This window comes from Anomaloglossus baeobatrachus, chromosome 6 (genome assembly GCF_048569485.1).
Source record: "Anomaloglossus baeobatrachus isolate aAnoBae1 chromosome 6, aAnoBae1.hap1, whole genome shotgun sequence".
In the NCBI taxonomy this organism is placed as follows: domain Eukaryota; kingdom Metazoa; phylum Chordata; class Amphibia; order Anura; family Aromobatidae; genus Anomaloglossus; species Anomaloglossus baeobatrachus.
In genome coordinates this window covers 161,983,497-162,007,530 of record NC_134358.1, presented here as the reverse complement: position 1 = coordinate 162,007,530, position 24,034 = coordinate 161,983,497, and the positions used below count along the sequence as shown (strand labels likewise).

The following is a 24,034-nucleotide window of genomic DNA, read 5'->3' as shown; positions in this document are numbered from 1 at the left end:
CTGCTCGGGTCCGGCCGTTGCTGCTGCGGCTGCTGCTGCGGCTGCCGCTGCTCGGTGGTGGCTCGAGCGGTGGGCCGGATCCCGGGGACTCGAGCGGCGCTCCTCGCCCGTGAGTGAAAAGAGGATTGATTGTGGGGATTTATTGTCCGTGACGCCACCCACGGTTGTGGTGATAATGGTGACACCACCGCTGCTCTGGACGGGGATCCCGGGAGCTGTGACAGGGAGCAGCTTTGTTGTTAATTCTCCACTGCGTGGTTAGGGGGTTGGTTGTCCCGGGGCCCGGTGATGGGGTAGGGATGGATGGCAGGCGGGTTACGGGGCCTGGTGAGGTGCAGGGTAGCAGGGGCAGTGCTGTGCCGCACGGCACGGTGGTACTCACTCAGCCCAATGATGAGGACACAGTTCTCGGTAAAACACACGGCTGGATGGATGGGTCCCACAGACGGCTGCGGTGTTGTTTCTCCCGGCAGGTTGATGGTGACTGCCTTTCCCTGCACCTATGTACAGTTGATGGTTCCGATGGGTTCCCACCGGTAACCCGCTCCCCAGCTTGGATGTGGGCTGGAGGAGCCCCTTTTTGCCCGCAGGCTCTGGTCTTGAGAAACAGTTGCCTTGGTGGTGGCGGTGTCTCCCTCTTCTGGTTGGACTGTTGCCTTCTGTCGGGACTTGGCTGTTGGGAAACCCAGGAGGTTCCCTTCACTAACGAATTCGGCAAATTCACGGCGACTCCTAGCCTTGCCGGGGTCCGCAAGCCCCTGCCAGATGGTGCTGACTTCTCTTTGTGTACCGGTCCGGTACCGCCGGGCCACCGCCCGTCCACGGTCCTTACGGTAACTCCGATAGGCCACTCATGCAGACGGTCACCACCGTCTGCCAACCTTGCTGTACCGCCCGGGCCACACACCCGGACGCTGTCAGTTAGTTGCTCCACTACCACTTCTCCTTCCTTTCACTTCCACCTCCAAAACTAATCTGTCTGCTTTTCCCGCCTCCAGGACTGTGTACTCCTCGGTGGGCAGGACCAACCGCCTGGCCCACCCCCTGGTGTGATCATCAGCCCCTGGAGGAAGGCAACAAGGGTTTTGTGTCTGACTTCGGTGTGCCTGACCGGGAGTGTGGGGTGTGTAGGTGTTGTTCTCTGTGGCCCCTGGCTTGTCCAGGACGACACACCGTAGCGAACATTATCGCTACGGCAGCGTCACACATACTTACCTGGTCGTCGTCGTCGCTGTGACTGCCGAACAATCCCTCCTTCAAGGGGGAGGCACGTTCGGCATCACAGCGACGTCACCGCAACGTCACTAAGCGGCCGGCCAATCAAAGCGGAGGGGTGGAGATGAGCAGGGCGTAACATCCCGCCCACCTCCTTCCTTCCGCATTGTGGCCGGCGGCAGGTAAGGAGACGTTCTTCGCTCCTGCGGTGTCACACACAGCGATGTGTGCTGCCGCATGAGCGATGAACCACCTGGATAAACAACCCTTACCGATTTTTGAGTTTGGGACGACCTCTCCATGGTGAACGATTTTCATGCTGGTCATTGTCACACGCTGCGATATCGTTAATGACGCCGGATGTGCGTCACTAACAACGTGACCCCGACGACAAAACATTAACGATATCGTAGTGTGTAAAGCCCCCTTAAGGCTGTATGCACACGTTGCGTTTTTGCCGTGTTTTTTTATGCATTTTTGCTTGCAGGCTTGTCACAAAAGTGCAATTATATCCTGATGTCAGCAAAGTAAATGAGAATCCTGACATGTAGTACACACTTTCAGGATTTTCTCATTGAAGATTTGGTGCAGAAAATAATCTGCAGCATGTCAATTCTTTTGGCTTTGTTTTCCCCATAGAAAGCAATGAACAAAACTCATGCCAAAAATACATTAGAAAACAAATGAAACAAATGGAAAATGCATGGAAAACATGTTTTTGTCTCTGCATTTTGCCTGCCAAGAGATAAAGATTTGGTGCAGAAAGTACTGCAACCAAACCTGGAATGGGGGCACATACCCTAACAGAGTTTCTTATCTTTGAGTCCATAAAGGAACATCATGTCACTTGGATGACATGCAGGGGCTGTATTCAAATCATAAGGGCTCATGCGCACATTGCGTAATTGCATGCATTTACGCTGCGTATTACACCGCAGCGTAAATGCATGCGTCCTGCGTCCCCTGCACAATCTAGGAAGATTGTGCATGATATGTGTGCACGATGCATTTATGAATGCAGCGATTTGGGTGCTAAAATTTTGACCCAAATCCGTGCGTTCATAAAATGAGCATGTCAATTATTTGTGCGCTTTGGATGCAGCTCCCACTCTGTCTATGTTGGAAGCAGCAGCCGTAGCGCATGAAATCGGCTTTTTTTGTACGGAAAAATTACATTCATTAGGGTGGATTCTCACTTGCGAGTTTCTCGCAGTAGAGCAATGCGAGAAAAACTCGCATTGGAATCGGACACATGTTAGTGAATGATTCAGCTCCCATTTGCGATTTTTTTTCTCAGTCCAAATCGGGCTGAGAAAAAAATCACAGCATGCTGCTTTTTTGCGAGTTTCTCGGCGAGTCTCTCCAATGCAAGTCTATGGGAGCGTGTAAAAAATCGGATGTCACGGGACGGCACTCACACCATCCTAGTGACATCCGATTTTCTAAATACATTTCTCGCATGTTTCCTAAAATACTGGAAACGAGTGATGTGTCACAATGTCTGTCAATCTCTATTCTCTGTCAGTCGGTCTCTCCCTCTCGGTCTCTATTCTCTCTCTGTCGATCGGTCTGTCGGTCGGTCTGTCAATCGGTCGGTCACTATCTCTGTCCCTCTCTCTGTTCATGTCGGTCTATCCCTCTGCCCCCTCTCTCATACTCACCAATCCCCGATCACCGGCGCGGCGCTGCACGGCGTTCACACTGATTCGGCAGCTTCTCCTCTTTTGAAAAAGCCGGCCGCTTATTGTTCAATCTCGTATTCCCTGCTTTCCACGCACACCGGCGCCTATGATTGGTTGCAGTCAGACACGCCCCCATGATGAGTGACAGCTGTCTCACTGCAACCAATCACAGCAGCCGGTGGGCATGTCTATGCTGTGCATTTAAAAAAAAATAAATAAATAAATAAAAAAAACGGCGTGCAGTCCCCCCCAATTTTAATACCAGACAGATAAAGCCATACGGCAGAAGGCTGGTATTCTCAGGATGGGGAGCTCCACGTTATGGGGAGCCCCCCAGCCTAACAATATCAGCCAGCAGCCGCCCAGAATTGCCGCATCCATTAGATGCTACTGTTCTGGGACAGTACCCGGCTCATCCCGATTTGCCCTGGTGCATTGGCAAACGGGGTAATAAGGAGTTAATGGCAGCCCATAGCTGCCAATAAGTCCTAGATTAATCATTGCAGGCGTCTATGAGACTCCCGCAATGATTAACCTGTAAATTAAAGTTCATAAACACACAGAGTTAAAAAATCCTTTATTTGAAATAATAAAATAAAACAAATACCCTCGTTCACCACTTTATTAAGTCCCCAAATAACCCATCCTTGTCCAACGTAATCCACGGAGGTCCCGCGACGCTCTCAGCTCTGCTACATGAAGGTGACAGGAGCTGCAGAAGACACCGCCGCTCCTGTCAGCTCCATGCAGCAACTGAGGTGAGTATCGTGATCAGCTGATGATGTCACTCAGGTTACTCGCGGCCACCGCTGGATCCTCCAACAGTGACAGCAAGTCGCCCGAGTGACAGCGATGAAGTCACAGGTGAGTTGCGATCACGGGGGGAGAATACAGCTAGCCGCATGTAACCTGAGTGACAGCAGCGCTAATCGCGCTGCTCAATTCAGTCACTCAGGGGATTAGCGGTCACTGGTGAGTCCTTCACGGGTGACCCCTAATCAGGACGCGACACAGACAGAGCTGCGGTATGACAATGAAGTCGGGTGAAGTTCACCCGAGTTCATTCTGATCGTGCGGCTCTGTCTGTGTCTGCTGTCGTCTGCCATTCAGCTCTGCTACATGGCTGTGTCTGCTGTCAGCGGCCATGTAGCAGAGCTGAATGGCAGATGACATAGTAAAAACGGATCCCCTACGCATTACACATGCATTACACACGCTAGGCAAGTCATTAAATAAAAAAAAAAAGCATCGCACTTGCGTTGCACTCGGACCTAACGTGAACTAAAATCAGCCGAGTTTTTTTCAGCCCAGTCGGACCGATTTTACTCGCATAGATGTGTTTCCAGCCTTATGCAGTGTTTCTGCAGCGATTTGACGCGCACATATGCTGTCAAATCGCTGCAGAATATTCAGCAGTTACATGCGCATGAGCCCTAACTATGGCTCTCAAAACCTATACCGGTACTGCTTTTTGTTGAGGACTGTGTGCTACCTGTAATGCTCAGGAAGTGCACAAATGTTACTTCTTTTGTTTTTTTTTGTCTCATTTGGTATAATGACAGCCAAAGTTTACCCACAGAAATCATACCAAGGCAGTATACCCATTGCATTCATGGGTTCCCACCTTACCCTCATTTGAAATTTTTGAATGAATCACTCCCACCAGGCTATCGCATCCAGCTTCAAGCACCTCCTCTATATGTAAGTATCATCCTCTGTCCAATGTAGCAATTTATTGCTTTCTCCAATCTGCTCTACTACTCACAAAAGTCTGGAAAGCTTCTCCTTGTAAAGGGGGCTTTACACGCTACGATATCGTTAATGTTTTGTCGTCGGGGTCAAGTTTTAGTGATGCACATCCGGCGTCATTAACGATATCGCAGCGTGTGACACTGACCAGCGACCTTAAGCGACCTCAAAAATGGTGAAAATCGATCACCATGGAGAGGTCGTCCCAAACTCAAAAATCGGTAAGGGTTGTTTATCCAGGTGGTTCATCGCTCATGCGACAGCACACATCGCTATGTGTGACACCGCAGGAGCGAGGAACGTCTCTTTACCTGCCGTCGGCCACACTGAGGAAGGAAGGAGGTGGGCGGGATATTACGTCCTTCTCATCTCCGCCCCTCCGCTTTGATTGGCCGGCCGCTTAGGGACGTTGCGGTCATGTCGTTGTGATGCCGAACGTCCCTCCCCCTTGAAGGAGGGATTGTTCGGCAGTCACAGCGACGCCGCCGACCAGGTAAGTATGTGTGACGCTGCCGTAGCGATAATGTTCGCTACGGCAGCGATCACAAACAATCACATGCGCGACGGGGGCAGGTACTTACACGCTCGCTATCGCTACAAATTGCTAGCGATATCGCTACCGTGTAAAGCCCCCTTTACTGTTTGCTAGACCTGGTGCTAATGCACCAAGTTGGCAGACAGCTGCTAGCCATCATGGTCCAGCAGCCACAATCTGGGGATTCCCTTACTATATGAATAAAGAATTAGGACACATCTTAATTATTTAATTCAAGTTTTTCATTCAGACCCATTGCCACAGATTGTATAAAATAAAGCACCTAAGCTATAGGCTGCCTTTACAAAAATTTCGGAAAGAACGGCTCATTTTAGAGAGATTACTGAATTTGAGAATGGTCCTGTAATAGGATGCCACAATTGTAACCAGTCAGTTTGTGAAATTTCTTTCTTCCTAAGTGGAGTTGATGCAAATTGATTTCCACACGCAGTCTATTGGCCATGTGAGAGATCTGTCAGCGCTGGACGGGAGCTGTGAGGACCATCCCTTACCTGACAGTATCCATTGCTCTTTTTGTGATTAGCCAGCCTGGTGCAAAGTCACATGTTCCAAACAACTGACTTATCAAACTAAGAACCATGGATGTTGTTAGGTAAGAGGTGGTTCTCAAGGCTCCAAACCTGCAAGCACATATAGCTGAACTGGCCGATGGACTGGGTTGTCCACATCAATTCATACTGGGTTGTCCACATCAATTCATACTAACTCTACGCCTAAATATACCATGATTAACTGGGCTTGCTGAATGTTAATGCACCAACTAAAGCATTATTATTTTTTTTATTTCAGTGCCGGAGTGGTGCTTTTAATCTAAGTCCCCTCCACCCTGTCTTATACTTACCCATCAGTGTCTTCTTCTATTTTCAGCATTGCTCTGGTCGGTCTCAGGCACTTTGTGACCTCCCGGCTGCTCTAATGTTTCATGGAGAATGCCAGAGGTCATAACACAATACAAGTCTATGAGAGTCTTGTCCTTGCTCTCATAGAATTGTATTGAGCGCTAGTGACGTAACTCCTAACTTCTTCCAAATCAACAGTTACGTGCAAAACATGGCGCCACGGGACAGCTGTTTTGTTAAAAGAGGAAGATGTCAGAGGCTAAGGATAAGATAGGGGGTAGGAGACAAAAGCACCAGTGAACCTGAAAGTGCAGTCCAATTTGCAGAAAGTCCAATTTAGATCAGGGGGAGCTGAGTAGATTAATACATAGTTTTGTGAGAAAAAATTTAGTATAGCCTGTGTTTTTAACATTTAATCATCTCCTCTTTCTGTGGGTTTCGGTCATGTGGGTGGTCCTATCATTAAATGACATCTTTCAACTATAGCAGGAGAAAGCTGGAATGTTTACCGATCACTATTGCTGGTCAGGAGGTGGAGCAGGTGAAGAGTTACAAATATTTGGGGGTCCACCTTGATAGCAAACTGGACTGGAGATGCCACTCAGAGAGGGTCTACAAAAAGGGGATGAGCAGATTGTATTTCCTAAGGAAACTGAGGTCTTTTAACCCCTTCTGCCCCGGGCACTTTCCGTTTTTGCGTTTTTGTTTTTTGCTCCCCTTCTTCCGAGAGCCGTAACTTTTTTATTTTCCATCAATCTTGCCATATGAGGGCTTGTTTTTTGCGGGACAAGTTGTACTTTTAAATGAAACCATAACTTTTAATATATGGTGTACTGGAAAATAGCAAAAAAATTCCAAATGCGGAAAAATTACAAAAAAGTGTGATGGCACAATAGTTTTTGGGATGTTTTATTCACGGTGTTCACTATATGGTAAAACTGATGTGTGGGTATGATGCCTGAGGTTGGTGCGAGTTTGTAGACACCAAACATGTATGCGTTTACTTGTATCTAAGGGGTAAAAAAAGTTTGTCCAATAAAAGTGGCGCACGTTTATTATTTAAGTTGTGCTGCTGTGATACCATAATTTCCCACGGGATCAATAAAGTGTATCGTATCGTATCTTTCTTTGTATAAGTGAGTATAGAGAGGAAGTTGGTCACGTTTTAGAAAGAGCAGTCTTACTACATAACTTTTGATAAATTTAGTTGTCACTCTAAAGCCTGCTTTACACGTTGCAATTTCGCATACGATATCGTATGCGATTTGCAACACCCCCATCATATGTGTGGCACGTTCTATTTGTTGAATGTGCCGCACAAACGTTTAACCCCCGTCACACGTACTTACCCTTCCATACGACTTCGATGTGGGCGGCGAACGTCCACTTCCTGGAGTGGGAGGGACGTTCGGCGTCACATCGACGTCACGCGACAGCAGGCCAATAGAAGCGGAGGGGCGGAGATGAGCGGGACGTAAACATCCCTCCCACCTCCTTCCTTCCGCATTGTGGGCCGGGAGCCGCAGGACGTAGGTAAGATCTGTTCATCGTTCCCGGGGTGTCACACACTGCGATGTGTGCTACCCCGGGTACGATGAACAATCTGACGTGCAATTCTAGAGAAAGGTACGATGTGCGTGCGATGAACGTTTTAACGTTCAATCGTAATCGCACGTACCTGTCACACACTGCAATGTAACTTACGATGCCGGATGTGCGTCACTTACGACGTGACCCCGCCGACACATTGTAAGATACATTGCAGCATGTAAAGCAGGCTTTATCGGCAAAATACTGCCTTGCCCCAAGCGCTGGGAACCCACAATACACCACTGCTCCTTCACCCTTCAAGATCAACAACTCCTTGTGCTTGTCTCCATGATTCCCATATGTCCTAGCATACTTTCAAGCAGTGTTTCTCAATCAATTTCTGCCTCTCCAGTTGTTCCAAAAGTGCAACTCTTTTCTGACTGACTTGGCATGTTTGGAGTTATAGTGTTGGATCAGCTGGTGGAAGGTGAGCACTACTTTAAGGTGAAAACCCCTTTACCTAAAGATATTTACCCTGTGATCAGGGTTTCCAACTGTCTAGAAAATCATGGACAGTTTGTAAACTTAGGGCACTTTTCCCTTATCTATTAACCCCTTCAGCCCCAGAGCCTTTTCCGTTTTTGCATTTTTGTTTTTTGCTCCCCTTCTTCCGAGAGCCGTAACTTTTTTAATTTTCCGTCAATCTTGCCATATGGGGCTTGTTTTTTGCGGGACAAGTTGTACTTTTAAATGAAACCATAAGTTTTACCATATCGTGTACTGGAAAACAGCAAATAAATTCCAAGTGTGGAAAAACTGCAAAAAAAGTGTGATTGCACAATAGTTTTTGGGATATTTTATTCACCGTGTTCACTATATGGTAGAACTGATGTGTCATTGTGATGCCTGAGGTCGGTGCGAGTTTGTAGATACCAAAAATGTGTAGGTTTACTTGTATCTAAAAGGTTAAAAATATTCACATGTTTGTCCAATGCAAGTGGCGCACGTTTTGCGCCATTTTCCAAAACCTGTAGCTTTCTCATTTTTCGGGATCAATGGCTCAGTGATGGCTTATTTTTTGCGCCTCAAGCTGATGTTTCTAATGGTACCATTTTTGTACAGATGTTACGTTTTGATCGCCTGTTATTGCATTTTGCGCAAAACTTGCGGCAACCAAAAAACGTAATTTTGGCGTTTGGAATTTTTTTGCCGCTACGCCGTTTACTCATCAGATTAATTGATTTTAGATTTTGATAGATCAGGCATTTCTGAACGTGGCGATACCAAATATGTGTATATTTTTTTATTTTTTAACCCTTTAATTTTCAATGGGGCGAAAGAGGGGTAATTTGAACTTTTAGGGTTTTTTTTATTTTTTAAAACTTTTTTTTAACTTTTTTGTTTAATTTTACTAGTCCCCCTAGGGGGCTATAGTGATCAGCAATCCGATCGCTCTGCCCTATCTGTAGATCTCAGCTACAGAGCTAAGATCTGCAGATATGGTGCTTTACTCTCCGTGCTGGCACTATGTCGGCATTGAGAGGAAGTGACTCATGATAGCTACAGGCATCATCACATGACCCTGTGCTACCATGGCAACCACCGAAAGTCACGCTATCACGCACGTGACTTCCGGTGGGGGCAGCGGTAAGTAAATGTAATGGCTGCGCGCAAATACATCTCGCTGCCAGATTTTGTAACATGCAGGCACACATGTCAGCTGTTGAAAACAGCTGATATGTGCGCGGATCGCCACAACCTGCCCATGGCAGGGGGCGGGGCTTAACCTCACACGCTCCATGATGGATAGATCTGTCATTGGTCGTGAAGGAGTTGAAAAAAATTGAGTGCCCATGATTTACCAAGTCAAGTTGGTAACCTTGTCTGGGATGTGTTGATAATACCAGCCGTTATGACCACTAGATGAATTATTATTAAATCTTATTAAATTGTACTTAATTGTAAGTAAAGTTTTTTTTAATTTCTGTTCTACATCTATTCTCAGCATAGTATTCGCAACTAGAGATGAGCTAACCTGAACTGTAAAGTTTGGGGTCCTTACCTAACAACAGGTGACCAGATCTTGGACTCGAATTCGGGTGCTGTTCATATGTTAACCACTCGATCGAGCATTGGGGTGCTTGGGTACGCTTGATGCTCGTCCCAGTCTCTGAATGGCTCCCACTGGGGACCAATGCTGTGTCTAAAAAGAAAGAGTAAAAACACCCACTTTTCCTGCCCCCCGGAAATGCTCTGTTTGGCTGTATGTGAGCGGAAAGCTGAACTCTGCAATCATTGACTTCCATTGTACTCGAATCTCAAGTCAAAGTTCTTTAGTTCGGATCCCCATTGATTTATATGGGGTTTGGGGTCTGGGAACAAGTTCAGGTCTAGTCTGGGCCCCGAAATGAACTTCTGACTAAAGTCCGGCTGAACCCGGCTAACCCAAACATACACGGGTCCGCTCATCTGTATACGTAACAGATACATACAAGAGCATTTCAATAATGCACCGGCCGGTTCAATACACTACAAAATAGGCAATATGATGTATACTATTGTATATAAATATTTCCTAAATGTATTAGAAGGGGAATCCTATGGTATCTTCCTGCACTTACACTACTTGGAGTTGGTATATTGATCTGTACTATAAAAGCATCCTTTGAACACTGCAGACTTCCAGCTGCACTTTAGTATTCGCTCTTGGGATTCTGGCAATGAACTAGTCAATATTGCTGGCTACAACTCTGCAGATGTAAGTCTTGGGGATTTTATTCTCTCAGTATCTGCTGATGGAAGAGACGGGCTGGAGCTCAGAATCCCAGAGTGCGCGGCAAAGCGACTGCTGAGGACCTGATCCTATTCTTTATATCCCTCTTGGACTAGGAAGAATCTGCTGCGGCTACGACATGTGCATGATGTCTTTCAAGGCAAGTGATAATTATGTTCCATGCAGATGAAGCTGTAAAATTAGTAACGCCCTGCACTAAACGGTTCTGCTTCCCAGGCCTTGTTCTGGGATAGCATAGTGCAGATACTGCTGGTACAGGCCCTGAGTTATGAGCCAGCAAATTTCCTGAAGTAGAAGACAATGCAGGGAACCCTGGATTACAATGCTTTGCAGGAACAGACAAGCTTATTAATTAGAACAAAGTCATTTTTATTAATGTATGAAAAATTAAGGAAACAGTCACTAGTTTGGAACAATAGTTGATTTTTTAATTTCTCAGCAATATACATGTTAAATATTTATAGAATATTTTCATTTAAAGCATTAAAATAATGTAACATAAAGAGAGAAGAATGAATGCAAATGTAACAACAGTGACTTTAGATATTGAGATATTTCTATCTTTATAAAATAAATGTGTATATTAGTTTCTAAATATATTTCACTTCCAATATGTGTTCTTTAAATTATACAGAATTATTATTATTATTATTATTATCTCTCATTTTTGTCACTGGAACAGTACTTTTTCTTTTCCAGACGATTTTGTTACTTAGCTCACTCACATAATGACTTAGATATATCGTAGAGGAAATATTGTAAAACAAAGTTTTTCAATTGAAAAGTTTGCATGGTATCTTGCTCTACAGAACTTCTTCATGGACACCTCTAAAATGTGCCACCGGTTTATATAGTACATCATGAAAAAGATAGGGCAGGTGCACTATATTGCTGATGTATGTGTGATGCCCCTGGACTATTCAGGTCGTCACAGGGTACTGCACGTTCTTTCTTCTTAGTGCGGTATTCAAATTCCTCATGGTTCTGGGTCCCCATCTTACAGTGTTGCCTCCAACAGCAAATCAAATTCTAGATACACCCTGCATCACACCCACCAGGCACACCAGTGGGCGGCTTAAGCGGAATAGGGTCGCCTACCTAGGGCTCAGAAAGTGGAGCTGAGGAGTGAAGAGTGGAGTGAGAAAGTGAAGTAGTACAGTGGAGGAGGTTGGGAGTAGTGGCTCCCAGGAGAAGCTGTCTAGGTTGCAGATGGTGGTCTGGACCTAGAAGAGTCAGACCCCTGGTTGCAGGGGATTGAGGCTGGGGCGGCACATATGAGCTTCACTTTTGGCCACCTTTGCATCATTTGACCTGCACTGTACCCAAATCCTCCAGAGTCGTATTTGTAGGTCACTAGTCAGTCTGTATATTCATTCCTATCAGATTCTCATTGCGGTTATCGTACAGAAGACAGTGCATGATTCAGAGGTACTCCGAGTGCCGGTCACATGATATATCAAATGCCAAGAATGAAGCTGATAATTTAATAGAAGAGCACCGACACATCTTACCTGATGTACAATACAAACTGTAGCAACGATAAAAAATGTATTGAATTGCTTCTATAAGTAGGGTATAGAGAAACGTCTGTGCAGGTTTTGTAGCAACAGAGGGCTGTGGCTGTCCTTGAAGAAGAATACTTGCTAGCAAAAACTGCCCGAATCTAGATGTAGCTCTTGGCTTCAGCTAATGGGACAATGCCAAATAGAATCAGCCCGGGGTCTGATGACGACTGTTGGCTCAAGTTTTTTGTCTTACAACAGTCATTTTCTATAGGAATGCACTCACAAATGCAATGCATATTCAACAGTAATGCTATCTTTTTTTAGCAGCTGGATTTGGAGATTTTAGAATGTTGTTTTCCCTCATAAAGTAATTGAAAAACGTTTAGTAATTGCACATTTCTTAAATTCTGCTATGTCAGAAATTGTCATTTGCTTTAGAAAAATAAAAGAAATGGGCTGCTCCAGTTTTAGGTCACAATGCCTTAGTAGAGCATCTGAGACGAGAATATCTGGAAGTGATTTTATGCTTTCCATTAGGGGTGCCAGTATTTTTAAAGCCAGGTTAGTGCAGTCTGCAGCACAATTCTCATTGTCAAAAAGATAGACTCACTGGCAGACCCTTTTATTATGATCTACTAAGCTCCCATTAGTGGAGATCCATTTCAATTTCTTTTTACGCTGAATGACCAAATAGAATTAGAGATACCCATGAAGTGTAATGGACCTCTTTTGGTCTTCCAGACTACTGCAGTAAATCATGGTATAGTTTGCACTAGATAGTTAAAGGTACTAAGCATAGAATCACTGGTCAAACCAAGTACATCATCGTGTGCACTGGTGGACACAGACAAAAAAGAGCCCCGTGCAAGAACAGTATAGGGGATTTTTCAGTCCAATAAGGCTATGTGTCCACGGTAGAATGTTGCTGCGGATTTTTCTGCATGAAAATCCGCGACTTTCGCGGCAAATCCGCACCTTTTTTTGCCGCGGATTTGCCGCAGATTTACCGCGGATTTACCGCGGAATTGCCGCGGACTTTGATGCGGATTTTTTTTTTTTTCTCCCCATTCTATAGCCAAAATCCGGATCAAAATCTGCAACAATAATTGACAGGCTGCAGATTTTTCCGGATCAAAATCCGCGGCAAATCCGCCGCGGAAAAATCCGCAGCATGGACACAGCATTTCCAAAATGCCATTGAAATGGCTTAGAAGTGCCGCTGCTGCAGATTTTCGGAAAATCCGCGGCTTTTCCGCGAGAAATCCACGGCAAGATCCGCGCATTTTCCGCAGCGTGGACACATGGCCTTAAGGCCCCGTCACACTAAGCAACATCGCTAGCAACATCGCTGGTAACGAACAACTTTTGTGACGTTGCTAGCGATGTTGCTGTGTGTGGCATCCAGCAACAACCTGGCCCCTGCTGTGAGGTCGTTGGTTGTTGCTGAATGTCCTGGGCCATTTTTTAGTTGTTGCTGTCCCGCTGTGAAGCACAGATCGCTGTGTGTGACAGCGAGACAGCAACAACTAATGTGCAGTGAGCAGGGAGCCAGCTTCTGCTGAGGCTGGTAACCAATGTAAACATCGGGTAACCAAGAAGCCCTGTCCTTGGTTACCCAATATTTACCTTTGATACCAGCCTCCTCCGCTCTCACTGTCAGTGCCGGCTCCTGCTCTGTGCACATGTAGCTGCAGCACACATCAGGTAATTAACCCGATGTGTGCTGTAACTAGGAGAGCAAGGAGCCAGCGCTAAGCAGTGTGCGCTGCTCCCTGCTCTGTGCACATTTAGCTGCAGCACACATCAGGTAATTAACCCGATGTGTGCTGTAACTAGGAGAGCAAGGAGCCAGCGCTAAGCATTGTGCGCTGCTCCCTGCTCTGTGCACATTTAGCTGCAGCACACATCGGGTTAATTAACCTGATGTGTGCTGTAACTAGGAGACTGGGGGCTGGTCACTGGTTGCTGGTGAGCTCACCAGCAACTCGTGTAGCCACGCTCCAGCGATCCCTGCCAGGTCAGGTTGCTGGTGGGATCGCTGGAGCGTCGCAGTGTGACAGCTCACCAGCAACCTCCTAGCAACTTACCAGCGATCCCTATCGTTGTTGGGATCGCTGGTAAGTTGCTTAGTGTGACTGGACCTTAACTCATCAAAATGCACAATTCCACCTGCTTTGGAGGTGGAAATGTGCCCCCTTACCTTTTAGGCCCCTGTGTCATTCTGTGCTTACAGAGTCCCTTTAAATCATCATGCATTTGTATTTACCTAAGCAGAGAGGATAGTTTCCAACTATTGACAGTGCAGCCCCCAGCTGTGTGCTTTATCTTCACTGTGTATCAAAATATGAGGTACCCCATGTTGCTTCTTTAAAATTATTTAAATGAATAATTGAAAAAGTTGGTGTGCGGTAATCCCCAATTTTGATGCTTAGCCAAGATAAAGCAGACAGCTGGGGGCTTGTATTCTCAGGCTGGGGAGGCCTATGAATATTGGGCCCTCCCCAGCTAAAAATAGCAGCCCACAGCCGGCCCACATTTGGCGCTTCCATTAGATGCACCAATCCTGGCGCTTTACCTGGCTCATCCTGTTTGCCCTGGAGTGAGGCCAATTGGGGTAATATAAGGGGTTAATAACAGCTAACACTATTAGTAATGGGGAGTCTCATAGACCAATACCAATTACTAATTCAGAACTTTGTGGCAGCTGTGATTTTTTTGACAAATCACAGTTATCATTAACCCCTTATATTACCCTAATTTCCACCACTCCAGGGTAATTGGGATGAGCCGGGTAAGTGTCTGGATTGGTGCATCTTATGCATGCACTAATTGTGGGGTGGCTGCAAGCTGCTAATTTTATCTGGGGAGGGCCCATTATCAATAGGCCTCTCCAGCTTGAGAATACCAGCCCCCAACTGTCTGCTTTATCTTGGCTGAGTATCAAAATTGAGGGATACCACACACCGACTTTTAAAATTATTTATTTAAATAATTTTAAAGAAGCAGCATGGGGTCCCTCATATTTTGATACACAGCCAAATTAAAGGACACAAGTGGGGGCTGCAGCCTCCAGCTGTGTGCTTTATTTGTGCTGGGTATCAAAATATGGGGGACCCTATGCCATTTGTTCCAATTATTTATTTATTCTTACACTCCACTTCAGGGACCAAGACAGCTAGTGTGAGGGCAACCAATCACAGAAGGTGGGGGCTCAGTCTGACTGCAACCAATCACAGAAACTGGGGAAGAAGTGAATATTTATAAGATTTAATGAGTGGACCTGGAGACAGTGTGTATCAAATCTTTTATTTTTTTTTACCTGATGAAACCCTTTAAGGGCAGAAACGCATTGTATGACCTTTATTAGCAACAAACTAGTCAGAATTTGTCTATACGGATTCCACGGTGGTCCCTGGGGACCCAACATTTATTATACTTCTTGGAACACACTTTGCAACTTTTTTGCAACCTTCCTTCCTTTACAGTTTTGAACTTCAATGAGTAAATGTTGCCTTAGTACAAAACAGGCAACTTCAGTACCAAAATCTAGTGGGACCCTCCCCTTCTTGACCTCCAGAGGTTAGGGCCTTGGTTACTACCTCCCAAAATGAACCTATTCACCCCCTGGCGATTTTTCTTTTTTAATTTTCATTTTTATGATGTAAAGGGAAAAAAATAAATTACACAAAAATAATTCTAGACTAAAAGGAAGCATTGAGGCAGATCAGTGCTGGGCACTGATCAGTGCACTTCAACTGCAGGAGGTAATGTGAAGAATAAAAGTGACAGGAGAAAAAAAAAATTCTTGTGAAAAATTGAGCACACTATGCAGTCAGTGGCTCACACTACAAATCTGAGCTTAGTGGTAGAAGTGGTTTAAAAGGGGTGCGAGGGATGGGGTTTGTATATGGCGTGGGGGTTACAATTGTCGGGGAATAGATTTGGGTGAGGCAGTGGACAGTGGAGTCATTCAGGAATTAGAAGATGGATGATCTACACCAGAATAGCTATGATGACAACAGAAATCTGTGGCACCAAAGTCCTACCAGGAAGGCAGTTCACTGCTTGGCACAATGTCTACTCTACAAGCTTTGCCAGACTGCAATGAGGTGGCGCAGTACGGTCATTGAGACGTTAAATTAAGCTCTTGCACAGTGATTGGTTGGTTAAACATCACTGTCTTATGGCATCAATTAACACCGGTGGCTGTGACTCCCCTGTATCCCCACAGCAGTCTAGTGTTGGTAGTGTCATAGGCCACTTTCACAGATTGAGTATGTTGGTTAGTATTTTAGCTCAGTATTTATAAGCCAAAGCCAGGAATGCAACCATCGGAGGAAAAGTATAATAGAGACACGTCACCATTTCTGTATTTTTCACCCACTCCTGGTTTTGGCTTACACAAACTGATGTAAAATACTGACCAAAGACTCAATGTGTGCACGTGGCCATAGACAGAGATCAAATGGAATCCAAGCATTTATCCACTGAACTCCCGCTGCTTCAGTGCAGTAAATGGAGCCCTCCGGGGGACGTCTGAATGTCATTTATGGGTATAAACACATAACCCCAGGGCTCAGTGCAGATAACTTCTCTAATGTGAATACCGCCGACCAGACTTCCTTTAAAACTGCATATTTCAATTCTAAAGGTGACGTAGTTTATTGTTCTTACCACCACTTATCATCTATAAAGTACAGAATCTTCTATGTGACATTTTAAGACTAAACTGCTCTCATGTTTTAGCATGTTCGCTAGTTTGTGAAAATGTAGTTTTGTTACTTTCACTGTCACAAGTACCTTTTTCATTGGGTTTACTGGCTGTGTGAAGCCTTTATGCCCCCTATAAAGTAGATCTGGTCCTGTTGAGATCTGTTATCTCAAAAACTTGGAAGAACATTTCACCTTAAGGCCCCTTTACACACTGCAACATTGCTAGTGATATCGCTGTAACGTCACGGTTTTGTGACGTAATAGCGACCTCCCCAGCGACATTGCAGTGTGTGACACGCATCAGCGACCTGGCCCCCGCTGTAAGGTCACTGATCGCTGCAAATCTTTCAGGACCATTTTGGTCCTTTGTTTCCCGCTGCGCAGCATGCATCGGTGTGTTTGATACCGTTACAACGACATCGTTAGCGACTTAGAACCCAGCCTGTAGGCGTGCTATAGCGTTCTTTTTCTCGCCCCCTTACCTCCGATTGGTGGTCGCTATTGCGTTCTGATTGGGCGGCTTTCACTGAAAAGAAGGCAACTTTAGCGCGTCCGTCCTTTGTTTCAAAGCTACCTTGTTCCTGAGCGTGCTGGTTTGCGGATCATCAGAGAGTTCTCCAGTCTGCAATACTATAAAGCCTATATGGTAAGCATCATTTGATTGAAGCTGTATTGATGCTGTATAGATAAACCAGTATGAAGTCGCTGCACAGAGAACTCTACAAAGATCCGCTAAGCAACAGAAGCTCAGGAACAAAGGCTATACAAGCGCGACTTCTGCCAATTTTTCCAAGCTCAGGGTCGCCAATAAGAACACACTAGCGATCACCAATCGGAGCTGAGGGGGGCGAGTAAAATGGACCCCTAGGTGGCTTCAGCGCCAAACACCACACCCCTAACATAGGTGTGAGTCGTCAAATAGCTGCTGTGTGACATGTCCCCAACGACCAGTGAGATCGTTCTGCAGGTCCGTATCGCTGTTGCGTCGTTAGCCAGATCTGCCTGTTTGACAGCTCACCAGCGACTTTCCAGCGATCCCGGCCAGGTTGGGATCGCTGGTAGGATCGCTAGAAAGTCTCAGTGTGTAACGGGGCCTTTACAGTAAAAGTAGTGAAGTTTACTGTATAGTGTTATATTCTTCAATTTGAGGGTAATGAACTTTCCATGGTAAGTCCCAATCACCGCCCATTGTACACCAGATATATTCTCCATTGTTGTGTTAATCCATTCTTTGATGTGATTGTTTGCCTTTTAAATCAAGATGCCATGAAAGTAATATGGAGCTATTATTTTACACAGAAGGAAACGCCTCTTGCCAATGCTGCTTTCTGGGCCGCTCGTAAAGGAAACCTGGCACTACTCCAGCTGTTGCTGAACAGTGGCCGCGTCGATGTGGACTGCAGAGACAGTGTATGCCCTTCACTTGTGTATGCCAAGAATTCCAGATCACTATCTCCTTCATCAGAATGGCACAGTGGCCAGACAACAGGCCTGTTATTATTCCTTCAGCATCAATATTATTCAGTGGTTTAAACAAAGCTCTAGGATGTTGTAATGGATTTGTGGTGGATGTGTTAAGAAATGCAAAGTGCAATCTAGTAACCAAATAAAAATAAAAGCGAAAGGAAGATTGGCACAAATGCTAAATATTTTATTTATGGCCGTGGGCATTTAAGAGCAGAACACATGACATCTTCAATTCTCTTGGATGTTTTGGCAGCATATTCTGTAGTAATAGTGACAATTTGCAGTCTGCTGGTAAGGAGGGTCTACCAGAATGGTTAATGCCACTCATTACCACTATTTTCAATTAAAATTCCTTATTAGGAAGGTTCACATATGATAAAAATTACAAAGTAACCTATAATTAAGCAACCCTGTGGATTGGTCCCCTATACCCTCCAACCCAGCAGCATTCATAAATTATTATGTATAATGCTATTCACTAATATGAAGGTTTAAACAAACGACTTATAAACTTCGCTGTTGCTTTACTAATTAGGCCTTGACTAGTCGCAGGTACCATGTTTCCCCAGACTAGTCGGCCCTTTTCTTATGTTATCACTCCTCTGTGGGCATGATAAAATGATCTACATGAGCTAGCGTCAGCGCCAGCCCTTTGAAAGCGCTACTGAAGCAGGGTGGACACTTCCCGGCTTCATTAAGAGCACAGTGCATGACCAGAAGTTCAAAATACGTTTACGTAAGCTGTCTTTTGAACTTCCGGTCATGCACATTGGGCCTGATGTAGCCGGGAAGTGTATACCTAGCTTTGATGCAGCCAAAATGAACCGCGCACATGTGCAAGATTTCCAGGAGCTGGCGCCCACAGGGTCGTGATTGCATGAAAAGATGGCCGACTAATCTAACGCCCCTGTGATTAGTCAAGGCATACGGTAATTAGCATAAGAACAAGGAGATTTAGAAGTTGTTTTTTCAAAGTGAATAGTGATCTACATGGCTGGTTACAGATGGAATTTGGGCATACAGGTATAAATGCTGCTGGATTGGAGGGCATAGGTCACCTGACAGGTTCCTTTTAAATGGAGTCTGTCAATGCAAAATGACTGTTCAAACTAAGCACAGGCTTGCCTAAGTTTAGACATCTATCAGTAGCTAATGTTTGATGGATATTTATAATTCTAGGATATAAACCTCAACAGAGAAAAATGTGAAAAAGAAATAGATAAATTTGAAAAAAAAACCCATAATGAGTGATTTTAAGAGAAATTATAGCAGATACCAAGCATCTAAACTAATGTCACAACCCTATGGTTACATGTGCTATAACTCTTATTATATAAGATTTTTTTAAATTTCCTTTCCCCTTATGGAAACTATTGGTCACTCATTATAATTAAATGGAAAGTGATAAAAAAAGCACTTTATTAGAAACTGCAGACTTTTATCATCTACATAAAATCTTGATGTACTTTAAAGTTGCACTATGTACCGCATATATTAGATACTGATCCCATCATAAAAGTCTCATACTTTATACCATGATTCCAGACTCATGTTTTCTAGTAAAATAAGAATGATAGCTGGCATGCTCTTACAAATACCTATTGAAAAGGAAAAGGGGAAGGAAAAGGGGAAAGAAAAGCTCTGGCTTAGAACATGTTTTGCATGAGTCACAAAAATTCTCCACCATGGAAACTTTCTCCACCCATGCAATCTCACGTTTTCTTGTTATCACCTCACGCTGTATGTGAGCTACGGTAGCATTAGTGGTTGTCTTAAGACTGACAGCGAAGAATCTCACTAAGCAGGAGAACAAAGTACAGCTGATAATATATTTACTGCCCTTTGTAGGTGCCTAACATGAAGTCAGTAGGCATGAGTAATATCAATCAATGTTCTTTTCATATCATCCCAAGAGGATTTTTTGGGGGGACACAAATATGAAAATAGATTTTTGTTGTTAGTGGAAGCAGATTTTACCTTCTTATTGACAAGTAAAAAGTAAAAATGTTTTGAACTTTTGACTTTTAGGTTCCATATCTCACCATGCACTACGGTACATGTTTGAGCGTGAGACGACCTTCATTTTATAGACTTGGCTATCTCATACATAAATTTGACTTGCAACTATTTAGCATATAATTAGTTATGCAGATTTTTGTTGTGTCACTCCATTATTATTGTTTTGCGAAAAATCTTTTAACTTCCTGAATACTATAAATTGCAATATGTTCTCACATTCTCTAATAGACAAGTGTTATTAGGTTGATTCGCAAGCAAAAGTCAGCAGTTCAAATCGAGGAGCCACCATGAAGAAGATTTCCCAAGAAAAGAGGAACAGCATCATCCAGCTCATCCTTAGTGGTCTGTTGGTCAGAAAATTGCCAAACTGCATCAATTGAGTGCCATTACAGTTGGAAGGATAAGAAATGAAGTCCGTTCATCCATTCAAAAACCAAGAGGTGGATGTCCAGGCAAAATATTGAAGTCAAGCAAGTCGGCTCATCTTAAGGTCAGTCAGTTCTGGCTTAAAAAAAACGGCAATGAAGATAGCTCATGTGCTTCATACTAGTGAGATCACAGATATGCATACAATAGTCTGGAATGGTGGCCCGAAAAAAGGTGAAGAAGCCTCAACTTCAGTATCATCTAAGAAGCGTTGGCTTGAGATTGCAAAAAAATACAAAAAGTAGACAGTAGAAGATTGGAAACAGGAGATTTGGAGCATTGAGATGAAAGTCAATAGTCAAGGCTCTGATAGGTGCAAGTAGGTCTGGAAGAAACAAGGGGAAAAAAGAGGCTAACGGATAGAGAAATTGAAGGAACTGTCAAGTTAAGTAAAGGATGCCTGATGATATCTGGCTGTTTCACAGCAAAAGGCTTACTTAACCAGGATCAATGGTGGTGTCAATACTGAGCTTTATGTGAGTATCCTACAAGATGAGTTACTTCATATACTCAAGTACTATGGGTATGAAAAGGACGACAGTGTTCCAGCAACCCACAGCATATATCAAAACTAGTGATGAGCGAGTACCAAAAAGCTCGGGTGCTCGAGGCTCGGGCCGAGCATCCCAAGATACTCGTGTACTCGGCCCGAGCACCGAGCCCAATGTTATCCTATGGGAGACCCGAGTATTTTTGTGAAATCACCCCCGGCAGCATGTAGAAACCAGAAAACTGTAAATTAAAAAAAAAAACGTGCGTGTGTGTGTAAGCGTGCATATATATATATACACGCGGAGTGGAGTGCGGGAGGGGCCGTAGCCGAGCGGGGAAGTGTCGGGCTAAAGGCACGGTCACGCTGTGCGGGCTGGCCAATCACTGCAATTCCACAACAGGGCTGTGGCATTGCAGTGGTCTGCCAGCCAATCCCTGCATAAGGGATGGCTGTAAAAAGAGCGCCAACATGAAGACCACGAGTACAGCACGAGTATCGCGAGATTACTCGGTCCCCGCCGAGTAGCCCGAGTACATTGATACTCGTGCGAGTACCGAGTAGTAACAAGCATACTCGCTCATCACTAATCAAAACTGGCAAATAAATGGTTCAATGACAATGAATTAGAGGTGATTTATTGGCCCCTGCAGTGCTCAGACCTCAACCCAATCGATCAGTTGTAGGTAGAGTTGAAAGAAAAGCTATATACATACCCTAGTGAGTTGTCCAGTATGCACGGAACGTGTAGAATAGACCTGGGATCATATTTTGGTTGATAGAAGCTTGAATCTGATAGAAAGCATGCCCAGAAGGATTCAGGTAGTGCTGAAAGCCAAAGCCAAAACATTAACAAAATAATACAAATTTAGATTTAGATTTGTATGTGCAAAACAGTAATAATGCAGTGACATGACAAGAATCTGTATAACTAATCGTATGCTAAATAGTTGCAAGTCAAGTTTATGTATGTGATAGCCAAGATCATTGTCTGTAAAATGAGGGTAGTCTCACACTCAAAGCTGTAGTGGATGGTGAGATATGGAGTCTGAATGTCAAAAGTTCAAAACATTGTTGCTCTTTTGCTTGTCATTGTAAGAGCATTGCATGGTTTCATATTTTGTTCCCACTGGTGACCTTTACTGCTTTTCTAAATAAAGCACATAAAACATATTCTTTGTATATTGAAAAGTGACACAGATTTTCTATATACTGTGCACCAGATTTTTTATTTTTCATTTGCTACCTAAATGCAATAAAGAAGGGGTCCAGAACTTAAATACAGTCATAGTCGAAAGTATTGGCAGCCTTGAAATTAATCCAGTATATGAAGTATTTCGCCGAGAATATTATTTCAATTACACTTGTGTATTGGAACAATATATAAAAAAACAAAGAAAAATTGGACATAATTTCACAAAAAACAAACAAAAATGGTCAGGACAAAATTTTGGGTACCTTGCCAAAATTGTGGGTAAACAACTTTATTTCAAGAGTGTGATGCTCATACAAATTAACCTGTGGCAAGTAACAGGTGGGGGCAATATGAAAATCACACCTGTAATAAGAAAAAAAGGGAGAATGTTTGCATTGTGTGTCTGGGTGCATTGAGAACCAAAATTGTTGAAAAATATCAACAATCTCAAGGTTACAAGTCCATTTACAGAGATTTTTATGTTCCTTTATCCACGTTGCACAATATAATCAAGTCGTTTCCAAAAAGGCACTGTAGCTAATCTCCCTGGACGTGGGCGGCAGAAAAAAATTGTCAAAAGATTGCAATGCAGAATAGTCTGGATAGTGGAAAAGCAGCCTCAATCAACTTCGAAAGAAATTAAAGTTTTCCTGCAGGCTCAGGGTGCATTGGTCTCAGCACAAAATATCATTCACCATTTGAATGAAATTAAACATTATGGCACGAGACCAAGGAAAACCCCACTGTTGACAGAGAGACATAAAAAAGCTAGATGGCAGTCTGACAAAATGTACAGTATGTGAGTAAGCCAGAATCCTGGGAAAATGTCTTGTGGACAGATGAGACCAAGATAGAGCTTTTGGTAAATCACATAATTCTACTGTTTACCGAACATGGAATGAGGCCTACATAGAAAAGAACACAATACCTACAGTCAGATATGGTGGAGAGTCAAAAATGTTTTGGAGTTGTTTTGCTATCTTTGGCACTGGGTGCCTTGACTGTGTACAAGGCATCATGAAATTTGAAGTTTACCAAACGTTTATGGGTCGCAATGTATTGCCCAGTGTTAGAAAGCTGGGTTTACGTCCTAGGTCAAGGAACTTCCAGCTAGACAATGACCCCAAATATACTTCAGCCATCACTCAGAAATGAATTGAATCAAAGTGCTGGAGACTTCTGATGTGGCCACCAATGATCCCAAAATGATCATCAAAATCCCATTATACACCTGTGGAGAGATGTTACAATTGCTGTTGGGAGAAGGCACTCTTCAAATATCAGAGACCTGGAGCAGTTTGCAAAAGTAAAGGGGTCCAAAATTCCAGTTGAGAGGTGTAAGAAGCTTGTTGATGGTTATAGGAAGCAATTGAGTGCAGTTACTTATTCCAAAGGGTGTGGAATCAAATATTGAGTTGCAAACAATTTTGGCCTGACCATTTTTGGAGTTTTGTGTGAAATTATGTCTAATTTACCTTTTTTTCCTGTTTATTTTTGTGTTGTTCCAATACACACCAAGGGATAAACATGTGTATAACAAAACATGTGTAATTTCACTAATTTTCTGCAGAAATACTTCATTTTCTGGAACAATATCAAGGGTACAAACACTTTCAGGCTATTGATTGCTTATCGTTAGGATAGGTCATGAATTCCAAATTAGTGGGAATATGACAACCGGAAACTCCGCTGATCAGCTGTTCCCCTTGTTGACATGGCAGGATGTGACCAGTTGTGGAGCTGTACAGCTGTGACCACTACTTAGTGTCTGCTGTACTGCAAAACCTCTTCTGATCTAATGAATAGGGATAGATCTGTGGTACCTGGTATGGGGATCGGGCAGTTAACGAAGCT

General features: G+C 44.0%; 1 protein-coding gene across 2 annotated transcripts in view; it reads left to right on the top strand.

Moving 5' to 3' along the window:
• The first annotated feature begins 10,327 nt into the window (after nt 1–10,327).
• Nucleotides 10,328–24,034, top strand: part of ANKRD29 (ankyrin repeat domain 29) — a 68,138-nt gene continuing 54,431 nt past the window's right edge. Inside the window, exons 1-2 of one of the 2 annotated variants that reach the window (XM_075353339.1) lie at nt 10,328–10,504; nt 17,883–17,993. In XM_075353339.1, coding sequence (XP_075209454.1) covers nt 10,484–10,504; nt 17,883–17,993 — 132 coding nt within the window. In that variant the 5' untranslated portion in view covers nt 10,328–10,483. Of the gene's footprint in view, nt 10,505–17,882; nt 18,075–24,034 lie in introns of those variants that run through there. The other variant, XM_075353341.1, reaches the window with a different exon arrangement.